This window comes from Panthera pardus, unplaced genomic scaffold (assembly GCF_024362965.1).
Source record: "Panthera pardus isolate Hobbes unplaced genomic scaffold, ASM2436296v1 HiC_scaffold_22, whole genome shotgun sequence".
Taxonomy (NCBI): Eukaryota; Metazoa; Chordata; class Mammalia; order Carnivora; family Felidae; genus Panthera; species Panthera pardus.
The window spans coordinates 70582904-70595552 of record NW_026526788.1 but is presented as its reverse complement, the minus strand read 5'-3'; the positions used below and the strand labels follow the sequence as shown (position 1 = coordinate 70595552).

Below are 12649 nucleotides of genomic sequence, written 5' to 3'. Positions count from 1 at the left end.
GGAGCCAGTAGGGGGAAAGGGAGGGGGAATGTGCATGATGGAGATACCAAGCTGCCCGCCACCCCCACCCCCACCCACCTACCCACCCACCCCCCCCACCCCCCCCACCCCCCCCCCCCCCCCGCCCCAGCCTGCAGAGAGCAGGTGCAGTTAAGGGAAGGGGCTGCAGAAATGGCCACCAAAGGACCTGCTGGGGCAGAGTCCTGTCCGGTTAGAGCCCTGACTGAAGGGTGTGACAAAACACAGGGTTTGGAATGGGAAACCTGATTTTTGAGTCCCTGCTTCGGAACGAGAGAGATTACTTGACTTTGTGACTTGACTTTGTGACTTAGGGCCAGGCCCCTAATTTGTGGTCTCATTCGTAGGATGCAGATAGTTTAATCCCTGTCTTTTGTTCTTAGTGACCTCAGCCAGAGCCAGACTGGACCTCGGCCCCTCTGAGAGGGTCACCCCTGACAAAAGCCCCTGCTGACCGGTTAGAGCTGGAATCCAGCCGAGAGTGACTGGCTAGTTTCAGAAGGAGGAGTTCTTGCACAATCAGATTCTCTCTGAGCATTAGAAAGGAAACCGGATACCCCATGACAGTGTCTGTAGACACTGGAGACTGGAGGGTGGGCACCACGTAGGGCCCTTAGCAAGAGGAGGAAAGGGAGGGAGGAAGGGAGATGGGAAAAAGAGAACACAAAAAGGTATAAGACCCCCACCCCCCCCCCCCCCCCGTCCTCACCATCCTGAGACAGATGCATTTCCAGCTTGCAGGTGGCCCCGCTGAGCACTATCGTCTGGCCTGTGATGCCCTGTGATGTCCAAATTCTTGCCTCCACCTCCCCTTTTTCTATCTCTTGACTCCCCAAGGGCCCAGCCCCACTGGAAGAGTGGCTGAGAGAACTGAGTAAACTAATGGATGAATCTGAGAGCTCAGACCCCGGGCTCTAACTCCCCTGCGGGCACCAGGGGCCCTTCACTTTCTGCCCCAACGCCCCAACCTGCTGCTATTTCTGTGTCCAACTGAGGGACACTCATCTTTTGTCCTGCTCGTTGTCCTCCCACCCCCAGTCCGTTGAGAGTCCCTGGCTCACCTTGCTCAGGCTCTGTGCAGGGCCTGGCGGTACCTGGCGCCTAACAGGGCCTCGGGTGGTGTCTGAGGATCTGGCCGAGTGCCTGAGTGCTGACATTGTCCACCCGCCCGGAAACCCTGGTCCATCTTGGTGCTTCCTGCTCCCTCACACCCTGTGCTCAGGCCCAGAGCCCTGCATCACACTTCCTGCATATTTCTGCAGTTGGTCCTCTCCTCCTCAGCCGGGTTTGCAGCGTCCAGTGACTTAGCAGCGGGCTGGTGCAACCGCCTCCTGCACGCCACTTTCCGCTCAGCCTCCCACGGCCCCTGGGTCACCGTCACTTGTCAGTGCTGCCCAGGCCTTTGGTTTGCAGATTACTCTGTCTTTGGGGCCCTCAGGCAGGTCTGTGCCCACCTCTCCAGTCAGTTTCCACTCCTGGCTTCGCCTTTGTGGCTTCAGCGACAGAACTGTGGTCCTGAAGTGGCTCACTTCCCCGCCTTTGTCCTCACTGTCCTTTCTGCCTGGAAGGCTGCACTCACTCTGCCTCTCCTGTCACCTCACTAGCTCCAATCCATCTTTGAAGATCACGCAGCCATCTCCCCCTCCTAGGACCTGCAAGGCTTCTCCAGGCTGGTTCAGCTCCCTCCACTAGGTTCCCAGAATCCCTTGTGCCTTATCAGAGCATTTACCTGGCCCGGTATTGACCCTGTTCACCTGGCTGGGTGCTCCACAAGCTGGTAAAGACGGCCTGGCCCTTCCTATGAGTGCCAGGAAAGCTTGGTGAACAACCATCTAGAAGCAGCAGACCCGGGTTTAAACCCTGCTCTGTTCTTTTTTTGTTTGTTCTAACTGTGTGACCTTGGGCAAGTTGTTTAACCTCTGTAAACTTCAGTTTCCTCAACTACATGATACAAATAATAATAATCCCCACATCACAGAATCATTGGGAAAATTAAAGCAGTGCCTGTACAGCCCCAAGGGGCATGCCGGGCTTATGGGGAGGGCTCCGTGGATGTTAGCAGCTAATGCAACTGAGAAAAATATTTCTAAGACTGCCGGGGGCAAAAGGTCTCCAAAAATCAGAGCTGAATCTTCTGAGATTTAAGGAATCTTTTTGAAAATAATAACAATTATTTTTAACATTTATTTATTTATTTTTGAGAGACAGAGAGAGAGAGGAGAGAGCATAAGCAGGGGAGGGGCAGAGAAAGGTGGGGGACAAAGGATCCGAAGCAGGCTCTGCACTGACAACAGTGAAGCGGGCGCAGGGCTCGAACCCACCAACCGTGAGATCATGACCTGAGCAAAAGTTGGACACGTAACCAACTGAGCCACCCAGGCGCCCCCACAACAAATAGTTTTTAATGTTCCTTCAGGAAAGTGGGGGGAGACAGGTTGAAACTCCAGGCATCCTGCGTATACAGTGATTGAGATTTTACAGAGAAAATCGAGAAGTTTAAAGGAGAACATGGCTCTCCTTTGGGTGCAGATGAGGTTGAGAGACTGGAGGATAGTAGTGTGGCGGCCCGGTGCAGCGGCGCAGGGTGGTTAGAGCCACGGGTGGACGAGCGCCTGTGCAACAGACACCATCCCTCCCGGGCGGTCAGGTGTTCCCGGACTTGTCCAGGCGGCTCTAGGAATTCTAGTCCTCACGAGAGTCTGGAACAACTGCTCCGGGGAAACCTGGGCCCCGGGTAGAAGCGGCAAGTAGGCATTTTCAGACGCCCTCCTGTGTGCGCGACCGGCCAGCGGCTGCCCGGGGAGGTTGCTAGAGGGTTGAAGCGATTCTCCAAGAACCGGGGGGGACAGGCGCGGGGATACGGCTCGGGTGTCCCCACCCCCCATGCCCCGGTCGCCCCTCGAGGAAGCCGAGGCTTTAGCGCGCTGGCCCCGCGGTCAAGAGCGAGCCGCTCTAGGCACGCCCTCTGCCTCCGGGGTTCGACCTCGGTCCTCCTCCGGGCAGTGGGTTTGCAGCCCCGCGGTTGGAAGAACGGCTCTCGTAGGCCCGCCCCAGCCGCCCCTCGGGCTCGCCAGAACCTCTCCCAGGGTTTGGGCACAAGCCGAGTCTTGCGCCCTGCCGCCGCCCCCGGGTCCCGGACGAGAAGGAGCTGCCGGGCGGCCGCGGGCGGGGAGCAGGGCCCGGGGCGCGCACGGACCTGGGCGCTGCGGGGGGCTCGGCGGCGGAGTTCCCCCGCGGGGGCGGCGCGCCGGCGGGGACGGGGTCCGAGCGCCAGGACGGTCCGGCGGCGAGCGTGACCTCACGGGGAGGGGCCAGCGCGGCGGCCCGGGCGCGGAGCCGAGCGCCGACAGCGCAGCGCCGGAGCCCAGCGGCCGGGAAAGCGCACGGCCGGGGCCCCGATGGAGCGGTACAAAGGTGAGGGGCGCGGGTCCCGGCGCGGCGCGCACGCACTCCACTGTCGCGCCGCGAGGAGGGCTGGGGAGGGTGGTGGGGCCGCGCCCGCCTGGCGCCTCGCTTCCCGCCGGGACTCAGGTGGGCAGAGCCGGCTGCGCCCGTTCCAGCCCGAACCGGGGCCGGAGACCCGGGCGACGGCCGGCGCCGCGGGCCCCGAGAGGGGCCTCCTAGGCGGTGGCCGCGGCCGGGGCTCTCGACCCTCCCCGGCGCGGAGGGCGGGGTCGGCGTGGCGAGGCCCTTTCACCTGTTGGAGGAGCGAGGGTGCGCTTGGCGACCCACCTCTCAAGTCCCGGCCGCCCGGGAAAGACGCCGGGGCCAAGGAGGCCCCGAGTGAATTGGCAACGGCGCCGCGCGGCTTGGGGGCAGAGGAGCAAGTCGTTGGGTCGTCTCGCCCGGGCGCCTGCCGGAGTGGAGGGCTGCCCGCAGGGACCCCAGCGAGGAGCGCTGCGCGGGGGATGCGCTTGGGCGGTGGGGGTGGCTCGCAGCTCCACTCCCTCCCCGTCCTTCGGCCGCCCAGGTAACCGTCTGTCTCCGAGCCGTTTCCATCCCCAGCCAGGGGTCGGGGGAAGTGCGGGGGCTGGGGGGTGGGGGGCGCACGGGATGCCCGGCAGGTGGAGCGCGCGGAGGCGTCCGGGCCTGAGAGGGTTGAGCCCAGCGCGCAGCTGGGCATGTTTTGGATTTGGCCGAGGGCGGGGATCTTGGCCAAACCCTGGTGGGCGGGACGGCCCGGGTCGTGCCCGCAGCCGGCTCGCACCAGTGCTCGGAACCCCGAGGCTGGAGTCTAGAAGCCAGGGATTAAAGAGCTTTTCTTAAAGAGTTACCCCTTAAGCGGGACGCCGCGGACGCCCTTTACACCCCCCGCCTTTCATTTCAGCCTCTTGCACCTCCCAGTCCTGGACTCGTCCCTGCCAAACCTGCGAGAGGAAATACTGTTTCTATATTTATTTCCCCTGGGAAAGGGTAATAAAGGAAAATGCTCAGATTCCCAAGGAATCTCATTCCCAGTGGTTTCTCATTTCTGACATGACATAAAGGAACCTTCTGGGACCGGCTTTAGTTCCCTCAGCTAGTCGGTGCCTAGCTTTTTGATTTTTCCCACTGCTTTTTTTCTCAATCTGGGTCACCTGGTTACAGGTGGGGGTAAAAGATTTAAATTCTAGGCTGCACCCCATGAAGAAAGAAAGGGTCTTTGCCAAGGCCAGCGGGAAGCCGGCTGGCGGGGGGGGGGGGGGGGGGGGTGGGGGGGGGGGGAGGGGGGGAGGAGGGGATAGGGTTAAATTAGTCGGCAACCTTTGGTTTCTGTCTGTGAACCCTCCCTGGAGCCTCTATCACATTTCTAACCGACTGGTGGGTTTTTTGGGGCTTTTTTTGTTTTTTTTTGTTTTTTCTCTCCCAAATTCTGCTGAGATCACGTCAGTTTTATGCCGAGATGACTGAATGCGTCCTTATGCACTCTCAGAACACTTGAAGCCACGGCCCCTCTCTTTGTAAAATGAAGTTTGCTACTCCCTCTCCCGCTCTGCCTCCCCCCTCCCTCGGCCCTTTGGGAGGGACCCTCACAGAGAATTCAGGGCTTGAGTTGGAAGTGTCCAGGGCCTCTGAGGTCCCTCTTACTTCAGCATGTGCCGTATCTGAATTGTGAAATGAAGGGTTGCCAGCTGCAGGATGAAGGTCCCTGGAGCAAGCTGCTTCCTCAAATTAGCATAGTAACCTAAGTGAGGTCATATTATAACATTTGGGGTCTTCTTTCTAAATGCCCCCGTTATAATCAGAAGCTTTTTGTATTAATAGCTTTTGACTTGGTCCTTGACCTAAGAAAGTCTTCTTAGTTACTTGGGAGCTTAGTTCTCTTGGGAGCTTAAAATCCTGGAGCTCCCACCCTGGAGTATCAGGGGGTTTTGCCAACTGAAGGACACTTAGTTTCCAGTTCAGAGTGTTTATGTTTTTGGTAACACATGTATCTGCCTTATTTTGCAGTAACTCAGAGAGTGGTAAATGGATGGAAACATTTGAGAATTATCTGGATTGCATAGGCTAATCCAACTCATCTTTGAGTGTTCCACTCTGGAGAAAGTCTTCAGGCCTCACCAGTGAATGCGGATATGTTTACTAACTACACCTTTCAGCTGCAGAATTTAGGGATTCCCCCCCCCCCCACCCGAGGGATGTAGAAATCCCCGATCTTTTAACCTGTGCTTTTGAACTCTTATTGAAAAATGACGTGTGTGGGCCAAATCTCAGATTAACCAGGCAGCTCTAACGGGAAATCCATAGTTGTCTCATGCTCATCAGACATTGAGGGCAGTTTTATGTCTTTAAGGTAAGATTGAATCATTGTGGGGATGGACTAGGTATCTTTTTAACAACAAAGTTAAATGGAAAAAGCAAGATTTATGTGGGTTCTTGAAATATATAAACAATATAATGAAGAATTCTCGCGGACACTTTCAAATTTTGTCACTGAAATGCCTCATTCTGTGTTTCTGGACTCCCAATTTTGAGCTCTCTCCCAAATAGGCAGAATGCCTCGTTGCTGTGGCCAGATTCTCAAAGTGTTTTCTTTCATTTGTTAAGTCTTACAAAGCAGTTGACTTAGGAGAAATTGTTCTCCGTGTTCCCTAGCGTGTGTGTTACCTATTGTACGTCCTCCAACCCTAGCCTGTCATTTTTAGACTCGGGGCTGATTTTCCATTGTTTTGTAGGATGTAAAGGGAGGTCTGGAGCTGACGAGTTGTTGGAATGTCAGCCTCTCTTACAGAAACATTTCCAAACTTTCCCCCCATCCCATCTGAGCCATTTTGTTTAGATAGCCATGGCTCTCTCCAGCAAAAGCAAAGGGCAGGGATTGTGAGAAGACTCTGCAGGGGTGTCTCCCAGAGATGGAGCTTTTATAAGAGTTCTCATAAAAAATGTTGGTAGAGTTGCTGTTTCTTGTATATGAATCTCTTTGGTGTTGTGTAAGCAGTGCCAGCATCCACAGGGTCCCTTGAAAAGGCTCCCATCCTTGGATGTTTCCATATTTATGGCTCTCATAAGGGCACCCTTGGATCACTGTGCTGGGGGGGGGGGGGGGTGGGGGAGGGCATTGGCTGAACTCACAGCATGTGGTCAAGAATTCTGGTTTCTACTGCTCTTCCAGCTGGTGAGCGTGTCCAGGGCCAAATGTGACTGACCTACTATCTGTGGATTGCACTTGGAACCGTCCCGAGGAAGCTTCCTGAATTTGCATCATACTTGGATCCAAGCTGTCACGCTTGAGCTATTCACTTTAATTTGGATCACAGTCATTGGTTGAAGGTGTAATCACTCTTTTTCTGTTTTTGTTTGTTTGCTTCTGAGTCAGATCACCTGATTCCCAGGAGAGGGCATGTGTGTTTCCTAAGGTACTGCAAGGTAGAGATGAGCAGTGAAGAGTCAAGCCAGTAAAACCACACAAAAGCTTGGGGTGCCTGGGTGGCTCAGTCGGTTAAGCGTCTGACTTCAGCTCAGGTCATGATCTCACACTCCGTGAGTTCGAGCCCCGCGTCGGGCTCTGTGCTGACAGCTCAGCTCTTGGAGCCCGCTTCAGATTCTGTGTCTTCCCCCTCTCTCTCTGCCCCTCCCCTGCTCATGCTCTGTCTCTCTCTGTCTCAAAAATAAATAAAAACATTAAAGAAAAAATAAAAACACATGAAAGCTTAAACTGGGATCTGTGGTCAGGGAAGGTCTGAGAAAGAAAAATCAGTTAAGAGAGGTGAACAGATTGATAATATTCATGTCGCTTTCAGAGGAATCATCTGGATGTCTTTTTTTTCTTTTTCTTTTTCTTTTTCTTTTTTTTTTTTTTTATGCCTAGGAACTCAGGTTTTTCCCTGTTGAAGCTTTGTGTAAAGCAGTGGTTCTTAACCTTAGGAACCATCAGGGGACCTTAAAAAAAAAAAAAGGGATATGTAGGCCCCACTCAAGATACTCTGATTCAGTTGATCTAGGCGTGCAGCTCAGGTCTTCAGGGGATTCTGACGTGCGGCCAAAGTGAGAATCACTGAAAAAAGATAAGTAGTTATACGTACATTGTATACATAGCCCTTCTTCACCTGGAAAATTAAAAGCACGTAGGGAATAAGACTGATACACCCTCTATACTGATGTGATGTGCTTTCGCCAAATCTGTGATACCTCCAGAAATCTAACGTAATTCACCTTAAGCTATTATAGGCTCGAAAGGCGTGGGAACACTGCTTCAAAACAGTCTCACAAGTGATACCACACAGTCCTAAGCTTGGGGTTTGCTCGTGGTAGCACTTGACCCTGAGCCCTTGTGACTTTGAAGCTCTTTGTGTGGGAGCCCTTGATGCTTTGGCAATGAAATGGTCTGAAACAGAAATACTGAGGGGTCACCTGTGGTGCTGACGGGCCAGGCTGGGTGGCGGGAATTCTGCTGTGGGCCCTTCCCCTCTTCTGAAGGGGTAGGAGCTCTGGGAACTGGGCTGGTTCCAAGCACAATTAAAGGGCCAGGAGGGGCCAAGAAGCTTCAAAGCTAAGGAAGCTGTGCCAGTTTTCTTGCAAATCCCTTTAATGACGGGAAATGTTTCTCTAAAGGCTTCTGCCATTCAGAGAAGGGAGACTCCCCCCCCCCCCCCCCCCCCCCCCCGCGCTGATGCAGGGTGGCGTGTCTGTCCAGGCAGAGGCAGGAAGTGGTCATGGTGCCATGTAGAAAGCAGTGGCTTGGGAATGGGGAGACCCATGCATTCTGCTTCCTTGGATGAGTCACTGAGCTCTCCAGGCCTCAGTTTCCCCATCTAGAAAATAGGGTCCAGTGTTTGTCCATCTGCCTTTCCGAGTGCTCTTCAGTCCTAGTTGCTCTGTGGTCACTGAGGAATCTTTGGAGGGAGGATGTGTCTTTAGGAGAGGGAAATGAGGGAGGGACCGTGGGTAGCCCAACAAAGGTCAGCGTAGGGTTGTGATTCTTATAAATAAAATCAATTTCCTGGCAAGAGCCGAGAGCAGCAGACAGTGGGAAAGAGAATGCCATTGGCCACGTGAGGAATTTGTTTCTCAAGGACTTTTGTGAGAACGCTTCGCCAGAGATTGTTAGGGAAGGCCGGGGCCACCCTCTCAAACAGAGGATTCTTCACTCCCATTTGACAGACAGGTCAACTGAGGTCTAAAGAGATTAAGCAACCATTCAAAGTCAAGCAGGATACAACATCCCTGGGAACGGAGTTTCAAAAGGGTGGAATTCCTGTTCTACGAACAGCAAGGGTTTATCTAGAAGTACTCCGGAGGGGAGACGGGTGGGGGGATGGGCTAAGTGGGTGGTGGGCATGAAGGAGGGCACTTGTTGGGATGAGCACTGGGTGTTATGTGTAAGTGATGAATCACTAAATTCTCCTGAGACCAATACTACACTATATGTTAACTAACTTAAGTTTAAATAAAATCTTGGCAGAAAACAAAAAGAAAGAAGTACTCAAAGCCATTTCAGACCCCTTCCCTATCTGTGTCCCTTTAGCCTGGAAGTTGCTCAGTGAAACTCTCCTCAATCTTCGGGACCTCATCCACATGCCTCCTCTTCCGGGAAGCCTCCCTTGATTCCCTCTGTGTTCCTGAATGACTTGAGGGATAGCCGTATTAGCACCTGGTACATCATAGGCACCCAGCAAATATTTGATGAATTAATGTCATGTTGTCTTATATGCCTGTTTCGTCTATTAGACTGAACACCTTCAAGACAGGGATCTTATCTTTCCCCTCCCAGTGTCCCTCCCCCCAGCCCCTGGTGCACGGCCAGCGCACAGGTGCCTGGGGCATAACTGGGGAGTGGGTGAATGAATGAATTCCAGGCAACAGGAACACGCATTCTTCCCTGTTACGAAGCAAAATCTCAAAGCCGCATTCCAGCAGCGGAGACATAAGCCCACCCTGGTGGCCCTTGGCTTTCCCGACTTGAGCCTTATTTCTGTCTGTTCCAGCACAGGGGTGTTGCTGTCTGGTGGTACAGAGAAGGATCCTGCAGGTTTCTGCTTGTGAGTATGAGTCTGCCTGTGCCCGCTGCAGCCGCTCACCTGGCCTCCAGGGCTCCCGAGGGCGCAGACCTAGCTTTGCCCATGCTCTGGACCGATGGCCGAGGGGTCTTGTGGAGCTGAGCTCTGGCCTGGGCGCTCTGGGGCTCGGGATTCTAACCCGGCCTTTGCCACTAACTCGCTGCGTGACCTTGGGCAAGTCACTTAATCCCTCTCTCTGGGCCTTGTTCCCTCGTCTGTACGAGTGAGGATAATGATCACTAACCTGCCTCACAGGCTGCTTGGTGGAATGAATTGTAAGAGCTGCTGGGAAGCGTTTTGAGAGGAGGCAACGTTAAATAAGTCTGGGGGAGTAGCCACCCGAAGACCTCTGTGGCATGGTTGTGACGCCACCAATTCCTGCCTTCTTGTGCGTGTGTTGGGGGTTCCTCACAGCCGGCTCTGCCCATCACAGGCTTTCCCAAGCTCCTGGGAGCTCTGAGTTGGGGATGCTCAACCGGTGCCCAGGGAGCCTAGCTGCTTCGAGAGGACCATCTGTGTATTTCTCTCGAACCGGCTGGAAAGGCGGTGGGCACAGAATTGCGCCTCCTTAAGCTTCGTGCATGGAGCCACATCACGGCCGTGCCTGACTTTCCTCTGATGTCTCAGTTTATGTAGAAGAAACCTTTAGATACTTCAAGCTTTTTATACTAGTTTTCTATGCCTTGGCTCTCTCACATCCTCCCTGGTCAGTCTCACAACGAACAAAAAAAACCCCCGCTGCGAGGGAGGAGCAGGGAGAATGTGTAGAAAAAGTAGGAGCCGGCATTACCCTGGGCGCATTGCACTGGCCCGGAGCAGGAGGAGAACGAGCCCAGAGCACCTTCGAGTCCCATCTCTCTGTGAGCATCACACATTCCAGGGAGGCGTGGGGAGGGTGCAGCACCAACAGCCACGGGGCTCTGCTGTCTTCTGAACAGACCGCTGAGTTCTCTTCCCACTTCCTTGAGCCCTTGCGGAGACTTCAAAGGCAGCTGCAGGCCTGTGGGAGCGGGAGCCCTGTGCAGGGGCTCAGCCCAGCAGATTGCAAATTGGCCTTCCGCTTGCGATTAAACCGAAGAAGGACAGTCGGTCAGCTGTCACGTCAGAGAGACCAGCCTGCTGGCCGAGGCCTCTGAGCGGGGCGTATGTGCGGCCCTGCCTTCGGCGGTGGCTGTCCCAAGGAGAGGGGCCAACTCTCCTGGTTCGCGTGGGACTTGCCTGGTTTTGCCACTGAAAGCCCCAAGTCCCAGGAAACCCCTCCGTGCTGGGTGGATGGAGCTGGGAGGTCACCCAGTTCCCAGGCCTCTGCTTTATTAAAAGGCCCTGAATCCAGAATTTGGTTCCTCCATGGCAAAGATAAGCTACAGCCAATCATTCCATGTCTTTGGCAAGAAGCAAAAGTCCAAAGCTTAAAAACCCAGCAGTTCGTACCTAAGGTACATACCCGTGTGCTAAGTGAAAGAAGCCAGACTCAAAAGTCTTGCGCGCTGTATGATTCCATGTACGTGACTTTCTGGAAAAGGCAAAATTGCCGGGAAAGAAAACCCGTCCGTAGTGGCCGGGGGAGGGGGAAGGGGTTGACCGCAAAAGGGGTATGTGGGAAATTTTTGGAACAGTAGAAATCTTTACGTTTCAAATCTTTATGGTGGTAGAGAGTCCACAGCTCCAGGCGTTTGTGAAAACTCAGACCCGTGCAGTTAGCGGAACAATTTTTTTTTTCCCCCGTGTGTAAATGACACCTTCTGGAAGCCGACTTTAAAACAAACCCTAGTGGTTCACGATGCTGTGGTGCGAGACAGAGACTCTGTTGAGTGCCCCCTGGGCCATCACGGGTGGTAAACAGAATCCGAGGTCTCCGTGTTTTCATGGCCGCAGCAATCTGGAGGGAGGTACAGCAGAAGGGGTGAAAAATTTTGGTAGAAAACAAAAAGATAGGGGCGCCTGGGTGGCTCAGTCGGTTGAGTGTCCGACTTCGGCTCAGGTCACGATCTCGCGGTCCGTGAGTTCAAGCCCCGCGTCAGGCTCTGGGCTGATGGCTCAGAGCCTGGAGCCTGCTTCCGATTCTGTGCCTCCCTCTCTCTCTGCCCCTCCCCCATTCATGCTCTGTCTCTCTCTGTCTCAAAAATAAATAAATGTTAAAAAAAAAATTAAAAAAAAAAGAAAACAAAACAAAAAGATGGACTGCTTGACAGCATCCTAAATGCAAGAGACTTTTCCATCAGGCGCAGACAGCGCAAGGGTGGGAGATCTCCCTCTAGTTAGCGAAAAGGAAAAGCAGTTTTCCTAAAACCCAGGCAGCAGACGAGCCCAAGAGGGCCATGGAATAGTGAAGCATTAGCTCCAAGCTTCCACCCTGGGAACTCTGTTGCTACACACATGGATCTAATGTATTGAATTGGGCACCCTTTCTGAAAGTCTTTTTTTTTTTTTTTTTTTTTTCCCCCCCCCGTCCCTCACCAATAAAGTTATTGAATTGGAATTGGAGTACCCAAGTCTGCACCATAATTACTTCCTGGCTGACTTTTTGGTTTTGGAAGCCCTGCTTGCCCGTGCTAGCGAGGGATGATTTTGAGGCAGGGAGAACCCACGATTTAGCAAAATAATGCACCTAGTCCCAGATGATTCCAGACAGGGGAAAGCCTCCTATAGGAAGAGCAGGTGTCACCAGCCCTTCCTGCCCCAGTCCAGGAGATGGGGTGTGGAATACCACAACAATGGAAGACTATTACTCTGGGGGTCCTAATGGAATCTGAAGATTGTGGTGATTGCCTTTTTTTTTTTTAATCAAAAACGTGAATTGGCTTGTTCTTCAGGTGAACTGTGTCTGGATCTAGGACTTGGGTAGCTGAACCTGTGTCTTCTCATCTTTCTTAAGTACAGTGTGTTGAAAGGCTATAGAACTGCCATCCGCAAGGACCATATGGGCGTAGATCACTTTCAACCATGAATTACACAGGAGAACTTCACACGTGCAACTCTTTCTCACAAATCTATCCAAGCCACTCGGCCTGTGCAAAGGGAGTTCTGTTCCCACCTGTTCTTGGGGTATTCAGGAAGAATTTGGGGGGCAGTCCTTAGTTCTAATTGTCTTGACTTTGTCGGGGGACACTGGAGGGGGAGGGGAAGAGGCAGGAAATATGTTTTGTACATATTTG

General features: G+C 53.5%; 1 protein-coding gene across 7 annotated transcripts in view; it reads left to right on the top strand.

Annotated features, from left to right (window-relative positions):
- Positions 1-3062: 3062 nt before the first annotated feature.
- Positions 3063-12649, top strand: part of AFAP1L2 (actin filament associated protein 1 like 2) — a 98885-nt gene continuing 89298 nt past the window's right edge. The window contains exons 1-2 of one of the 7 annotated variants that reach the window (XM_019459498.2): positions 3063-3432; positions 9423-9476. In XM_019459498.2, the coding sequence (XP_019315043.2) occupies positions 3417-3432; positions 9423-9476 (70 nt within the window). In that variant the 5' untranslated portion in view covers positions 3063-3416. The remainder of the gene's footprint in view (positions 3433-9422; positions 9477-12649) is intronic. The other 6 variants (XM_019459496.2, XM_019459502.2, XM_019459497.2 and 3 more) reach the window with 6 other exon arrangements.